Source organism: Melitaea cinxia, chromosome 6, assembly GCF_905220565.1.
Source record: "Melitaea cinxia chromosome 6, ilMelCinx1.1, whole genome shotgun sequence".
NCBI lineage: Eukaryota > Metazoa > Arthropoda > Insecta > Lepidoptera > Nymphalidae > Melitaea > Melitaea cinxia.
Genome location: NC_059399.1, coordinates 10,038,920 through 10,056,555, shown reverse-complemented (window position 1 = coordinate 10,056,555; position 17,636 = coordinate 10,038,920). Strand labels below are relative to the sequence as shown.

At 34.5% G+C, this 17,636-nt stretch overlaps 1 protein-coding gene across 1 annotated transcript; it reads right to left on the bottom strand.

Annotated features, from left to right (window-relative positions):
• Positions 1-4,537: 4,537 nt before the first annotated feature.
• LOC123654717 (blood vessel epicardial substance-like) lies at positions 4,538-17,410 on the bottom strand. Its single transcript, XM_045590603.1, has 7 exons — positions 17,084-17,410; positions 16,281-16,483; positions 15,710-15,904; positions 12,730-12,838; positions 9,954-10,065; positions 8,700-8,879; positions 4,538-4,719 (listed from the first exon to the last, which is right to left on the bottom strand). The coding sequence occupies exons 1-7, from the start codon at positions 17,408-17,410 to the stop codon at positions 4,538-4,540; spliced, it is 1,308 nt and encodes a 435-aa protein (XP_045446559.1).
• Positions 17,411-17,636: the final 226 nt, after the last annotated feature.

The following is a 17,636-nucleotide window of genomic DNA, read 5'->3' as shown; positions in this document are numbered from 1 at the left end:
ATTAAGTATAAAACGTAACAAGTAGGTATAGTACGTATAAAAGAAAATCAATGCACCTAAACACCTGCATTACTTCGCTACGCTGAGTCTATGAATACGCTGATATTTATCACATCGTAACTGCCTATAACACATATCTAACTATATATGTATATAATGAAGAATATACAATTTTACATTTTCATTTACTTTCAACTCGAGCTAACTAAATATACATAATTTTAAATAGTGCTAGTCGATTGTTAATAATAATTTAAATTAACATATTTTGTTTGTATTTCGATGATAAGGATGAATTTGTAAATTGTAGGAAGACTAAACATAGGGTAAAATACCAAGGTTTAACATTTCCGGACAAACATACACATTCCATAAATAATATTTGTATATTATTTGTTAGCATTTCATCTTTTCCTGTATTTGTCTCCAGTTGAACGCCTAAATTAACTAAAATGTATTTTGAACAATATAGAAATAAAAAGAAATATATTAGAAGTCAAAATATGCAACTTAAACTCAAACTCTGATCTAAAATTTAATCTATTAATATTATAGGAGGCAAAACGATCACCTTTTTGTAAATATCGTTATATCGTGCTATTCGAAAATAATACATAAATACATATATATTCCTATAAACTAACGTTTTTATTAGATATATGTATAAAAACTCAAAGTAGCAGGACCTTGCTTACATTGAATGTAATATACGAGTATCTGTTATGTCGATTACATTTTAAACAATTACAAATCTGTTGATAAATAATTTTACTTTAATTGGAAGTAGTTAATTACATAATAACTTTAATCACAACACATCTGAAGTACGTAAGACTGAATATGACAGTTCATAACAGTGGAAGACCTTTTTTTAAATAATTAGTAAAGACGCTTTCACGTTGAAATTATATGCATGTTAAAATGATAGCTTGTTACGCAGACATTTGCTTAAAATAATCCTTTAAAGATGTTTACGATTCCAAGTTTACAAAAATTTTAGATAATATAGTCACTTAGCATTACTCTTTTTATGTTACATTATAAAAAAAATACAAGCAGTCGTTTACCCTTCGAAGTCGTCCGTACCGTACATGTAGATGCATTTAAAGCATAAACCAAAAATTACAAACACGTAACAAAATTAAAGTTTAACATGAATTTGTAAATATTTATCATTATGATGTGTAAAGAAATTATATAAATCTGTCAACTTTTAAATCTTATCAATTTTAATTTCAAATCTAGTTGTGTAAGTTATCAAAATTTCACTAGCCTTTTCCAATGTCATTAAATACACCATAAAAGCAAGGCCTACATTTTTGTTATATAAAAGATGATAACATTGAAAACGTTGCGAATTCAGCTTTATATAATTTCGAAGCCAATAACATCGTTTACAAGAAATTTAATTTTTATGAATAAATAACGTTATTTGTATCACATTACCACACTTATCTCATTTTGTTTTTACATTAGTGAAACTGACATTGAACCTATTTTAACAAAATTTTTAACAGGTTACAGCGACGTCCGTGCCGAGTTACGAGTAACGGTGAAGGTAGCTTCAGCTGCCTAGAATATGGCAAACACGGTTTCTGATCCTTCACTAGACAAGTTACTAACGAGATAAGAGAAGACGTAGTACGATATGTATTTGTAAAAGACACCGTTGAATAAGAACAAAACAACGAAAGCTGTCTATCCTTTCTTACATTTACTTAGTCGATCAGGCTTATTAAAGTGTTACGCTCTTATTACACGGTGTCCACTTTACAGTGAGTGCCGAAGAGTCGTTTGACATGGCTTATACAGAATAAATATGAACACTACTGTTGACCTAGTCTGACACCGCACACGTACAGTCACGAAGCGACAACAACAACTAAACACCGACGTGATATATTATTATTTAGATGTGAAATGACATCTAATTACAAGATCCTAACAATGTGAAAACCACCGAGTGTGACGACAATGTGTTAAGTGAACATTTCATAAAAGCACAACTGTTTAAATTTAAAAAGAACTTGTCTGTTCATTATTGTGATATACGTATTGTAATGTGCATTTCAGATAAGAGGTTGAAAATTGTTTCAATAGTGCGTTTTTCATTATCATTACTTTGAATCCACGTACAGTTTATGTACATTTTGTCTTTCTCACTTCTTAAATTTCGGTTTCTTAGCTATAAAACTTTTAAATTATCTTTCATAAAGATCCGGTTCGCAACTACCATTTTTGTATTACCGAAACGAGTCTTTATGAAACGAGGCTACTATATAACATCCAGAAAAATATTATTATACGTCCGTAATCAACATTTATTACTTATTTAGCGACTGTTTTTGTTTATTAAACCCTTTTAAAAACAGCTCAGTCTGATTTAAATTTATTATTTCTTACCATTAGGTTAACACAAATTTACAAGATTATAATATTTACTCTTTCGTTGTAAACAGTATATTAAAATTAGAAATGAAAAAAAAAAATGCAAATCTAATACTTGTTTTTTACGTAATATAACAAAGTACCTACCGATCTTACCGCGGTTTATTGTATTTTATATGCATAGGTGTTTAATAGTTTGCATAAAAAATGTTAGAATAATTATTCATGTTAACAACCTTTTATCAACGACAATGCCAGGCCAATCATTTAGAAAGCATAAATTAGCATGTATATATGAATGAGAGTTTTGAATATTTTTATCCATTATTCTTGAAGCTTATTTTGCTTGCTTAGTAACACAAACGTCAACGTTAAATTAAACTCTTAATCAATATTACATGTCTGTTATTAATTTAAGAATATTTTTGAAGCCTTTTAGTTGAGTATTTTGATGGTTTCCTATTTTCGCGTTGTATTTAGGCATTGTCAGTTAAAATAAATTTTAAATTTTATCAGACAGTTGCTGACAGGATACAAAAATGTATAATTAAATTTTCTTCATTCAGTGAGCAGTTCAGTCTAAGTAGATTAAAATAAAGTTACTTTTATCGCTCACTTTGCTATTTTAATATTTTAACTAGCTATTACATATAGACATTCTACAAATAATACTACTTAAAGTACTAATCAATCCAAAGGACATTTTCGTAACATATGATTATTTTAAAGTATCAAAGATGACCATCTTTGATACTTTAAAATATTGGTAAATCTTGGAAGAATTTATTTCGAAGACTCATGTAATAAAGAAAATTAAAAAAAAAAAAATAAACCACTTAAACCATTTACACTACTACACTACAATTTACTGTATGCAAAATCTATGTACCTGTATCTTTAATTACACATTTCAATTTATTTCTAAATACAGTTTGAGAGTCCTTTGGATTAAAAAAATGTACTTACATAATATATAGGTTTACTTTTAATTCTGTACAACATAATTATAAAATCTCTCTCTAAATAGTCACATATTGTATTATGGACTCGATAACAACAACTTTGTATGTTGACTTCATCTAAATAAGCATAATGACGTTTTCAATTAAGTATAATAAGTAAGCATACTCTGACTTCCTTTGGTCTTGTTGCAATTTAACGGCGATTAAGAACCTATTGTATTGCGTTAGAATTGCTTTTGTTGAAAAAAAAACTAGCATGTTTTGTGATTACTATGTTAAGATTCTTTTACACATTATTTACACAACTGTGATATTTACACTTTAATACGAGTAAATAAACTATCAAGGCTCAGCTTTGGCTTTCATCACGTGGTAAGACAATTTTCAGCACTCTCTATTTCTAATCCTTTATCATCGTGTATTTGTCTTCTCTCTGGCGTCGCTCCGCTTTAAAGCCTATACTGTCGAAGCTGCTAATTATTTTATTTTTGTTATAAGTACTAGTCATTTGTTATGCAAATTAATATTATATTTTAACAAAAAATATCCGCAAAGCGACTGGTCGAAAAAGAATTTGTGCGGTCGTAACGCAAAATAAATACAATAAAAATACATTTACATCTAACTAGATTAGTCTACTTTTCACACAACAATTAAAGTAAGTCACTAAACTGCCCACGCAGTCAGGCACATGCCCACGCGAGTCTTCCGGTCACTTCATAGTTCGTGAACACTAAGCGTTTCATTCCGGAAGTGCGATTTGAAGTATCCTTTCAGGATACACGAGAAGTTCTCTTTCACTACACGGCACCGTCCGAAAGCGGAGTGATCTCGTCGGAGCGTCGCCGTTAAGGTCGTCCATTAATCACGTGATGCTTATTAGAAAATTTTTAACACCCTCCTGGTGATATATGGTGAGGTTTTAGACTATCCCCTCCCATACCCAAAAATCACAGATAAGTATTTAGATTTCACCGTCATTGATCATCAGATTGTATTTTGAAAAATTGAGCATCGTTATAAAAATTTCTAGAGAGGCGTCAATTTCGGATGGTGTCTTGCTGTTTTTTTTTATATTTACAAATGGTGTGTTCAACGATTTATAAACACACGATGAGAAGCTGGTGATATTCAACAAAGCCTCACGCGATTACGGGAGGGCCCTAGAAGTCGGTCGTGTGCAGCGGTCAGGGCGGCGGCTCGGCGAGCGGCTCGGGCGCGCTCTCCGCGAACTTGACCTCGCGGCTGCGGCGCACGGACGCGGCGCGGCGCGGCTGCAGGCTGGCGCTCGACGCCTGCGCCGGCAGCCGCGCGAACGGGGACTGCCGCAGGAACTGCCGCGCCACCATGGGCTGCCAGTACGAGCTGCCTGGAATATCGCATTTATTACATTATCGTATGAATCAGGAAATCGAGTGATCGAGATGAGTGAGTGAGGAGATGAGTGAATCGAGTGATGAAATGATCAGGAATTCTTGTGGAAGTATAGAAGTAGTGAATATGATGGAGCGCAATATATTGATATTTGTGAAGATATTGGTGGCTGGCGCCTGGTGGCAGTGCCAGCTATCTCATCCCAACTGAGTATGACTAAGCTAAAATAAACGCGAATACCGTTACACTATATTACAATTGCATATAAATGTTAATCCAGAGATTTAAAATTAGATTTTAATTCAAAGATTTTGTAATGTATATTTAGTAGCGAGAGGAACGTGGTGTGAAGAATCACGTCGGCCATCGAAAAAGGAGGATCCTCCAACCAGACGGGTGTTGTGTCTGGTGGGCTAACACTCCCAACGGTTGTTGTCCGGTTCTCGTATTTACTCAATCACTTTGAAAACTCTGATAGCGCGATGTAATATACGTCAGTTTTCTCTAATAACGTAGTTAGTATGTTGCGCGATAGATGTCGCCACATATACATAATAAAATATATATTTACCCATATGTAGGTACTTATGATAAATATTTTTATTTTATACTATACTATGTATTGTTCACGATTCACGATTCAGCCTGCAATATCTTATAGCTGGTCCTCTTTCTCCACGTAGGAGAAGATTAGCACTTCATCCACTCTGCTGTTCTACTACGGGTTAGTGGATATATTCCCTCTACTATGAGTAACGACTACTACGAGTATACTACGAGTATACTACGAGTATACTACGAGTATATGTGCCTATAATAACAATATTAAATGACGTAATAAAATTGTATATGTAATGATGATATAACATATGTGTGGCTACGGCACTAAAGAATTTAGCCACCCCCTCTCTTCCCGTGGGTGTCGTAAGAGGCGACTATGGGAAAACACAGTTCCACTACCACCTTGGAACTTATAAAGCTGACCGATGGCGGGATAACCATTCAACTGCTGGCTTTGAAATACACAGGCCGAAGACGGGCAGCAGCGTCTTCGGTGCGACAAAGCCAGTAATGCGGTCACCAACCCGCCTGCCCAGCGTGGTGACTATGGGCAAAACACATGAGTTCACGTATTATTGGCGTAAACTTGTGGAGGCCTATGTCCAGCAGTGGACTGTATAGGCTGTAATGATGAATGATGATATAACGGGGATTTTTAGATGTTCAATCTCATTATTAATTTTACAAAAATTTATAATCATGAGAAGGATTATTAAAATGTTTCCTGAGACAATTACTGAAGTAGGCCACAGCAAGAAATATCCTGCTCAAAATCTGGAACAGTCCGACTGGGACAGTACTTCGACTTTACAGTAAATCACAACTAAATAAAAGGTGCCTACTGCTTTCAAGCAGTGCTGGGTTCCTGTGGTGAGTAAGATGACCAGAGCTCCTGGGGAGATTGAGGGTAGGGTCGACAATGCCTTTGCGATGTTTCTGGTGTTACAAGCATCCATATGCTACTGTAACCGTTTATCACCAGGCAACAGGTGCGCCGTACGCTTATTTGACAAAAAAGAGTTTGCTTTAGACTATACGACTGTAGCAAAACTTCGTAAAAACAATGTTGAACATGGTGTTGTTAAGAGGTTTAACTACCTTCTCAAGAATGGTATCTTGATACACGTGTGTCTTGATGTTTTGATATCCTTTTCACAAAAATATGTCTCAGTTACTCCTTCATAGCCAACACCTCACCTAATCATCACTGAAGTCAGATAATGCCCAAGTTATACTCTGATGACTAATTGGGAAGCTTACTTAGAGCTTTGAGCATAAATACGGTCATTTGTTTGTTATAATATTTCTCTTTTTGTTAAATTGTAAAACTTCTCATCCGTAAATAAAAAAATTCTCTGACCTCCCTTTGGGGTACCCCTTAAGTAGTTGGTTGTTTTGATTTTACTACAATATTCTTTTTTAAATTATTTATTTATTTATTAGATAATCCAACAGTTGATACATAGCTTATTTTAGTTAAAGTATAATATAACAATTACTAGAACCAAAATAGGATTACACAGTTTGTTTAAAATATTATTTAACAAATTAGAAGACATCTCGTATTATGAGCGTTTGTAAAAAAATAAATTATGAATCTAATTGAGTGAGTAGTTGTGGGTTTGTATATGTGTGTGTGCGTGTGTGTGTTTGTATGTGTGTGTGTTTGTATGTGTGTGTGTGTGTGTTTGTGTTTGTATGTGTGTGTGTGCGTGCGTGTGTTTTAATTAATAACATTTTTACTTTTGAGTGCTTTTCTTAAAATTGTTTTTGTCATGTTGAACAAATCTATTTCTGAATAAAACTCATTATATGTGATGACTATACGGCTAAGGATAGAATTACGTGCATAGTTTGTGCCTACTTTAGGTGTATAAAATAGTTCTGTGTGACGAGTACGACGATTGGGCACTTTAAAATATAAAACACTGACTAAGTCATTACAATCAATATGTCCAGCCAGTATATCTCATATAACATAAACATATCATATTGCCGACGTCTGATTTCTAAAGCTTCCATTTTATAATGTTTACAGGTTTCTGTATAATTTTTATATTCTCTAAAATCTCCAAAACACAGAAATTTTTGAAAATGTCTTTGTATCGCTTCTAGTTTATCTTTATACTTTGAAAAATTTGGTGACCATATGCTACAGCAGTACTCCAAAATACTTCGAACGTATGAAAAATATAACATTTTTATGGAATCAACATCAGTAAATGTTTTGCATACACATTTAATATAGTCTAATTGTTTATAAGCTTCGTCAGTTATAACTTCTATATGTTCTGTCATCAGTAATTTATGATCTAACTGAATTCCAAGATCTCTCACAGAATTTATCTTTTGAATAGGATTATTATCAATGTAGTAGACAAACTTAATATTTTTTACTTTCCTTGAAAATGTTATATTTAATATGTATGATTTTATTTTTGTGTTACCCACACATTAGGAATTCTAAACATTTTTGAATATCATATCAAAAATTGACCGCTCCAGCAATTTTTGATATGATATTCAAAAATGTTTAGAATGTTATATTTACTGTTTTTTTAATGTTGACAAATATTTTATTTTCTTTATAGAAATTGGAAAGATTATTTAAGTCATGTTGCAATTCCACACAGTCCGAAATTTTATTTATAGCCTTACAGATTTTCTTATCGTCTGCAAATAGCAAGAAACGAGAATATTTGAAACATCTATATATTTTGTATAAATAGGCGTTGTATAGTTGTAATGGGCCTAAAAGAGAACCCTGCGGGACACCTGAGGTTACGTGTACAAAATCACTACGAGCACTGCCCATGACAACAGCTTCCTGTCTTTTTGATATATACGAACAAAACCATCCATATAAATCACCCTTGACACCGAGGGCTTGAAGCTTTTGTAATAGAATTACATGATCTACCCGGTCAAACGCCTTCTGAAAATCCGTGTATATCACATCTACTTGTTGTTTTTTATCCATAGCCATATGAACAAAATTGGTAAAAACAGCTAGATTTTTTTGTGTTGATCGCTTAAGCATGAAGCCATGCTGCTCTAATGGGATGGATTTATGGATAGTTGGCACAATCGCATTGTAAATTAGTCGTTTAAAAATCTTGCTTATAGTATTCAATATTGAAATAGGCATATATCAGTTAAGAAATGACCAGTGCGTCTCTTATAGGCTGCAAATCATCTTTTAAAATACGCGACATGGTTCTATGTGCTATTTTTATCTCCCGAGATAAAATATTTTGCTTTCGGACAGGATTTCTTCGAATCCCTTCCCTTACTGCTTTGATCGTCTTTTGCTACGAACACTACGTGAACGGTCAGATCTTTTTCCATCACAAACAGAGGAGGTTTCAGGCACGGCGTCGACACACGACTAAGTTCACTACATATGTTGCTTACCCTTTGTAGAAGTAGATCTCGCTCTCCACGCTACGCTCCGCAGACGGCCGCGAGTCCCTTCGTGCACGGCGTCGACGCTGGCGGAGCGCGTGAGGTGCGCCGGCTGACCTTCGCTCTCAGTGCCCACGCCCGCCCCCAGCCCCTCGCTCACTGAGTACAACTTGTGCGTGATGTCTTTACCTAAAATTTGAAAAAAAGTTATACCAATTTAAAGAATCAAGTTGAACATGTAAATATCCTATCGACCGTGTATAATCCAAAATAAACCATAAAGATATCCAAAAAATGCTGTCCAAAGTCACTATTCCACACGCTCAAAGTCGCGGGCACAGCTAGTCATAAATAAATTTTAATTTTATTTTTAATTTTTTTATTTTTTTTTTTTTTCCTTCTCTATCCTTACTATAGTAATATTATAAATGCGAAGGTAACTGTCTGTCTGTCTGTCGCGCTTTCACGCCAAAACTACTGAATCGATTTAAATGAAATTTACATACAACACACAGATAGAGCTAAGGACACAGGCTACTATTTAATGCGAAAAAAGGGGTGTAAGGGGTTGATAGGTGGTGATGAAAAGTTGTATGGAAGAACCTATCGTCATTTTTAGAGCTAGAAGCTTAATTGGAGTGTCTATTTATAATATTAAAATAATCACTTTTTACTAAATCCATATGGATATATACACGCAATTTTACACATACATTGTCTGTTTGTTCTAGCTAATCTTTGAAACGGCTGGACCAATTTTGACTGGACCTCGCCACCTAGCAAATCGTTTGATACTCACCTACCCGCACTCATTCTATTACTCGAGTCATTCTGACGTGTATAAAACGGCCGATGCAACCGCGGCTAAGAAGATCGTCTCCCCCCGTTAACTAAGATCTCGTGTTACCCTTACATTGTTATTAACAAGTGTGAAATAGGATCAGATCCACCCCCACTTTCAAAATTAAACTAATTCAGCTAGTTACATTGAACAACGATTATTTCTCTTCGTTATAATTTTAATATTTTATTAAATAACTAGCTGTACGCTGCGCGTGTTGCTACGCTTTTTTCTTTTTTTTTTTGTCGGACCAACTCAGAAATCTTTGTGGGCTCATGCACAACACTTTGCTGAAGATCATGACATGACCGAATGTATAGTTTACGATTCTATAGATGACATACAGACAAACATATATATATATATATATATATATATACAAATGAAATATACAAATATGTATATGTGACTGACTGACTAACCTATGAGACAGTCGAGTACGACCTTGAGGGCAGGGCGGTGACGCAGGACACGTTCGAGGCGCATGCGCGACCAGCAAAGGCACGTGGACACCTCCTCTGCGACCACCGTCACCTACATCAGACAAAACACTTGACTCAGAACTCAACTTACCAACTTTGCCTGTTTACCTAACTGGACTCTAAGTTGTTGTTGATTATGTTTTCGTTTCGTTAGAAGACCCAAATTTTTACCAAAATCCAGCTTTTCTTGATGTTGAGGAAAAACAAGGAAAATTAAAAATAATGGAATAGTACATTACAAAATAATGAAAGATCCGTAAAGGAAACTTAGTTTTCTACGTATTTTAACTCAAAATAAGTATTTGTTGTTATATATTACTGTAATGGAATTATGTTTATTTTTATTTTGAAAAATCGTCAATCATAGTATATGGATTTATTAAATTGTTGTTATTTTCACTTCAATTACGTAAGTTAAAAGTGTACAGAAAATCAAAACAACAATGACTTTTGTTATTAGAGTAACTCTTACATCTTTGTTATTGATGTTATTATGCTAGAAAATTTATTTTTATTTATTGTTCTTGTAAATATTAAGGTTTCGAACCATTGAAGCTATATTGTAAGAATACTAGATCGTTCAATAAGTCCCGAGACTAACCTGGAAATGGCGCATATATTAAAAACTCTTTTGATTTTTAAAAGTACTGGCTATCAATACAAGAATATGTGTCAAATTTTTAAAAATGGAACAATAAAATTATTGATTTTGAAACATTTAAGTGACGCTACGGTTGTAATTTCGATACAATGGAAAAAAAACAAGTTTCGCGTGTTGATAAAACATTGTTTTTTAATGGGAAAAAATACAGTTGAAGCACAGCAATGGCTTATAAAATGTTATGCAGGATCAGCTCCGTCTAAAGCAACCATTTGTCAGTGGTATGCCGACTTCAAACGCGGTCGCATGGACACCAATGATGGGGAACGCTCAGGTCGTCCAAATGAAGCAGTGACTCAACAAAATATTAACCAAGTCCTCAAAATCGTATTGGAAGATCGGAAGGTAAAAGTGCGAGAGATAGCCGAGATAGTGAAGATTTCAGCTGGTAGTGTTTTCATTATTTTACATAAAAATTTGGCCATGAAAAAGCTTTTTTCTAAGTGGGTGCCGCGTTTGCTTACAATCAAAAGGAACAACGTATCAATGATTCAGAGCGATGTTTGGCGCTGATGAATCATAATAAAAAGGATTTTTTACGTCGGTATGTAACAATGGATGAAACCTGGATATACCATTTCACTCCGGAATCCAATCGGCAGGCAGCGGAGTGGAGAGCGGCTGGTGAAAGCCGCCCGAAGCGTCCAAAGACTCAGAAATCGGCCGGTAAGGTTATGGCGTCTATATTTTGGGATGCGCATGGAATACTTTTCATCGACTACCTTGAAAAGGGGCAAAATATAAATAGTGACTATTACATGTGCTTATTGGAGCGATTGAAGTACGAAATTGCGGATAAACGACCTCACATGAACAAAAAGAAAGTGGTGTTTCACCAGGACAACGCGCCTTGTCACAAGTCCGTGAGAACGATGGCCAAAATTAACGAATTGGGCTTCGAATTGCTTCCTCATCCCCCTTATTCGCCAGACTTGGCCCCCAGCGATTACTGGCTGTTTGCAGACCTCAAAAAAATGCTTCAGGGTAAGAAATTTGACTCAAATAGTGAAGTTATCGCAGCAACGGAGGCTTATTTTGAAGCCAAAGACAAATCGTTCTACACACATGGGATAGAAAAGTTAGAAAAGCGTTGGAGGGACTGTATCGCTCTTGGAGGAGACTATGTTGATGAATAAAAATTAATTTTATAAAAAAGACCTTTTTTTAGTACTTAGTCTCGGGACTTATTGAACCACGTGTTATATTTGATCATTAATGTCGACCTCAATCGAATTGAGAACAAAAGGATTGATTACCTCTATGTAAGACTCTATATTATTGTGTACAATACTTTATTACTAACGTAATTGCGTTCTCACTTTACTTGTATCTACATAATAGGTTTGTCTATAGTTATATAAATACATAAATAAACGTCTCACAACAAAGGACCCCACTAGGATTTATATTATTTACACAATACACAAGCGCAAACGCCTAGATCACTGCAAACACCAACCATGTCCAATACAAATGCATGCTATGTAAGGGGATCGAACCCGCAACCGCCAAAACAACAGCTAAAATCCAGTGCTGTGACCGTTGCGCTATCGTTTGGTCATATATAAATATCAGAGCTATATTTAAAATCCGTGCTATCTGTATTTATATCTGAATATACTTATATATATATATATATATATATACATATATATATATTAATGTGGTGTACACATGACAAAAAATAAACGCTTGCCGTAACTATGCGTTAAATGATAAACAAAGGCGACTTTATCGCTGAAAGAGTTACATCAAGATAACCTTTGAAAATTCGACACGAGATAGTAGCAATAGTTAGAACGTGTAAAGTCATTAATGTGATTAACTTTTCAAAACGACTGAAATATAATCACAAATACAACTCATCGTACAAAACAACTTATAATAAACAGTTAATGTAGAAATACTTTAAACTCTATTCAACCTTGTGCAGTCAAATAATAATAAAAATAGTCTAAATAATAAGTGATTCATACATTTTTCCCTACTTTTTGAAGGTGACTTCGAGAGTATATTTTCTTATAATTCAGAGCTACGTAATATTTCTTTGCCTACCTGGAAGACGTCATCAGACTGTTCGCGGTTCGCTTCCCACTCAGGCGAGTCGACGAACTGGTAAGGCTGTATGTAATGAAGATGTGTTTCATCGCAGCTCACTCGCATCCTTTTAAAAAAATAAATTCATATGAAACTGGTAACATCGTGTTGGTCACAGAGTTCACAAAATCTCATTAAAAAAAGCATATTCGAAAATTAAATTATCGAACTCTTTGTTTTTTTTTTTATTGCCATCGCACCGTGTAGCTGTGATTCTACGAAATCAAATATTATTTAATACATTGCTTTAGTTAGCAATCGAACAAGATTTACTTTGAACAAATAAATCTAAGCTTATTTATAATTTTAATTCTCATCATAAATATGATAATGAACTTAGTTACACAAAATTATAATTGTTTTTCCTAATGGATCAAATATATTTTCTATTTCTTTCCAAATATTTCGGAAATTTGGACGAGTAAAAATGACCGACTTTGATTGTTTGAAAAACAAATATTCAAAAATTTCCTACGTTCGATTATTTTCACATTACTGCTTACAAAGTTGACAAAACGTTTTGTTTCATTAGTTGCCTGTAATGTAGTTATTACAAATACATTCATCTATCCATATCTATACTAATAAATGGAAAGCCGGTTTATTTGTTCGGTAATACAGCAAAAACTAGTGAACCGATCGGAATAACACTTATACCATAAGATGAGCGTGTTTCGGAGATTTTAGATTTTAATTACATATCGGGTCAAAAAATTATGGACGGACAGAGGTCGCAAGTATTATTATATTTGCGTACCATAAAATTATTAAATAATTACTTAAATTACTGTAAATATAATATTATATACATTATGTACTATATACGTATTTTAGTTCTCAAAAAGTCATAGTAAAGAATTTCATTATAAATAAGATAACTACCAACTTAAAACTCAGCCTTGTAACCTATACAAATAAATAAAGTTGGAGTTTCTGTTTGTAATATTAAAATAATTGCTTTTTACTAAATGCGATTATGATATTGATGTATACACTGTACATATACCAAATAAACATTTATTAAAATTTTTGCCTGTCTGTCTATCTGTATGTCGGTCTTATTGTTTGTTCCGGCTAATTTTTGAAACACCTGGGCCGATTTTGACGGGACTTTCACTGCCAGATAGCTGATGTAATAAGGAGTAACTTAGGCTACTTTTAGTTTAGAAATTTATTTATTTTATAGCTCTGCGAACTAAACAATAACCTTTTTATTAAATTCTACGCGGACAAAGTCGCGGGCACAGCTAAAGTTATAAATAAAACTAAATTCCTTAAGATCTTGCATATCAACGCGACGTTGCATAAACTTTTAACGTTGAAATAATATTTATGCCCTTTTCTAATTAAAACTATTTAATTAACTTACTGAATTCAAAGTTAAATATGAACATATAATAGTTGATATGCATCTAAGTCATTTTATTATTTTTTTTTTTACCTAACAAGATAAATAATTACATATACCTTCAACTATTTATATTAAAAAACATTTTACCAAAAACATTTAAATTTAAGCGATATTTAATACCTTTTTAACCTATTAAGTAAATTATTCCTACGCAAAAATATAAGTATAGTAGTACTCGTAAGTATGAACTTAGAGCAAAATGAATTTTGACCGCGGCTCTATTCGTGGGCGAAGAAAATTGCGTGTTTTTCCTATTACAACTAACGTGCAGCAAAGTACAGCGCTCTACGTCTATTCGCAAACTTTGCGTAATTGTTCTTCAAAGTATTGCATATTTCAAAAAATATTTTGTACGAACGAAAATGTTTGATGTATTAAATAAAAACTTGCATTTGCATGAAACGATTGAAAGTATTAAATTGATAGAGGTGTTTTATTTTATATCATACTTTCAATCGCAAAGTTATATAATACTACGGTAGCTAACGCCAGCAGTTTCGATCGCGTGGACACCACTCAAAGTGTGAAGTGTTACAAAAATTTATTCCACAAAAAAACTACAAATACGAGATTGTTTTAAATACCGTCACTATTTTTTACATGATCAATGTACACCTATACATTTCAACAATATGTTTTCAATATAACGAATATTATTTACATCATGGTGAAATGAGTTGAAAATACGTACATAATACGTTCTAAAAGTGACAGCAGGCCACGTAGTAACGTTATTCCCTAATGGTCAGGCAGGGGAAGTGAACTAGCGGGACTCACCTACGTATATTACCGGCATTGACCAAGCCCAAAGTAACACCACGCCAGTTTACGATTACAGAAACTATAAATGATCTTACTACACCTTACACATACATCTACACCTAACTCTACTTTAACATCTACTCTAAGTGAATCAAAAAATTTTTTAAATAAATACTATGGATAAAACTTACTTTGGACTTATTTTATAATAATATTATAATGTAAAAGAAGAATGTCACATAGTAAATGCAATCCCGTCAATGTTCCTGTCACGATTAACTTAGTTAACATCTATATACATACAAATAAATAAAATTCGAGTGTCTGTTTGTAATATTAAAATAACCGCTTTTTACTAGATGCATATGGGTGTATACCCGGTACATACACCAAAATAACATATTTTACAATTTTTGTCTGTCTGTTTGTTCCGGCTAATCTCTGAAACCGCTGGACCGATTTTGACGGGACTTTCACTGGTGGATAGCTGATGTAGTACGGAGTAACCTATGCTACTTTTATTTTAGAATTTTATTTATTTTATAGCTCTGAGAACTGAACAAAAACTTTTTTGTTCAATTCCACGCGCTCGAAGTCGCGGGCACAGCTAGTAACAAAATAAAATCGAAAATATGAACAGAACTTGATTCGAGCAGCCTCTGTGTTGCTCGTATTACACAGAATAATCCGCGTCAGTAACCGGCTAAACCTCAAATGTTATAAACGCCCCGAAACACATCTTCGAAAGCATGAGTTAGTACGTACTTTCCCTTCAACAATATCGACAACTGTTCGTCTGCCGGCGTGACTTCTTCGACCGCGTACGCCTCGCCCGGTTCTAGTCTCACGACCTTCGCTTCTCGAGTTAGCTCCTGAAAGTGCTTCTTATTCACTTTCAAAGGCTTGAATAGTTTCAGGTACAAATCAGTCAGCTCTAATGACAACGCCGGTGGAAGAAACCTGAGGAAATGTCGCTTAAAAGAAATCACGAAAAACTATTAAGATGTTGTCTATAAACGCTACTTGTGTATCTATGTTCAACGTGTTTGGGAAATAGAAACAGTAATAAAACTGCAAAGCTTTGGAAAAAAAAACAATCAAGAACCACTAATCATAAAAACTAATTTAATTCTAGTTCCTCTATATGAAATGAATAAAACAATCCAAAAAAATCTAGTTGATTTTCAAGAAGATATTAATGAAAAATGTCAAACTAGACTCTCAGTCTAACGTGATTAGTACCTACATTTTAAATTAAAACTAGTTGTATTAGATTTGATAGATAGGAATCTAATACTCCAGTCCATTAATTTTGTTTTTCAAGGGTCATACAAACCTTATTATTAGAAAAAAAGTGTGTATAGAATTGACGAGCACGAGCGCGAGGCTCCAGGCGAGCACGTCGGGCGCGCACACCTCCGCGCCCGCCCACATGCCCATTAGCACAGCGCCCGCTGCCGCCAGCGCGCGCAGCACCAATATACTCTGCTTGAAGCTCTTCGGGGCCAGAAATGCGATTGCAAAGCACAGGTTTGCAGCCTATATCAATTAATATTTACTGTTAGAATCGTTATCGATAATCAATATTGGTATGTCTTAGTTATCGTTGATATGGAGACGTGTAGGTACTATCTATGAATAAAATGTGTGCATCTAAACTTACTGTATGTAATTGTATATCGTCACCGTTGATTTTGGACAAAAACTGGTGAACTTTATTAACATAAAATTCAGACTGCTTTGTTCATTCATTTTCATTTTTTGTAAAATAATAAAAAACGTATAAAACGAATCATCCTCTACTCATCCCCGTTTGCCTGTGAAACTCGTAAAGTATTTTTTCTAACGGTGGAAGAAACGAGTATTTAAAAGGGGTAAGCCACATAGAAATGAATAAGTTTAATGCTCAGATTCGAAAAGTAAATGCTTGAGTATCTGTAATAATTAATTAGAGTATGTATCTGAATCTATAGCATGTGAAACAATTTGGACGTGTAATACAAAAATAAACATAGGGGTGCATTATGAGTCATTAGAGAATTCACTATAAAATTAATATCATACAATGGAAAAATTTTTGCTCATTTGTTATTTTGAATTTTTGAGGCTTCCAAAATTATAAGTATATTGAAATGTCACCTGAAATAGATCTTGCTGAGCGCTGGTCCACTTAGCACAGAACCAGTGGTTGTCGGGTTCGTCAGTCGCACTAGCGTTAAGAAGCTCGTAGTCGGTATCGAAGGTGGAGTTGATGCGCGAGAGGTTGTACGCTAGCGTGGCGTTGAGCCAGGGCGTGGCGGTCGCGGGCGCGGGGCGGGCGGGCGCCATGCTGCGCTCGCGCGCCGCCGCCCGCGCGCCTCCGCCGCCGCCCGCGCGCGCCTCGCGCTCCTTGCTCGCGCTCGCGCGCCGCTCTCCCGACACGAGACGATTCAGCTGGGCTCTCGCTTTCAGTATTACCAACTCCATCACCACACCCTGCTGCTCGCTTGTGCCACTTGCGACTCCACCCTAGCTGTAATCAATTATATTACTTAATTTACTTACAAAAATTACATTAAAATATTACTTTTGTACTATTCAAAACGAGAAACATTCCACCCGCATCATACCTAATGTATATTTATGCTGTTATATTAAGCATAATTGGAATTAAATTAATATATTTTTTCACGTAGAACGCGGCAGGCTATTG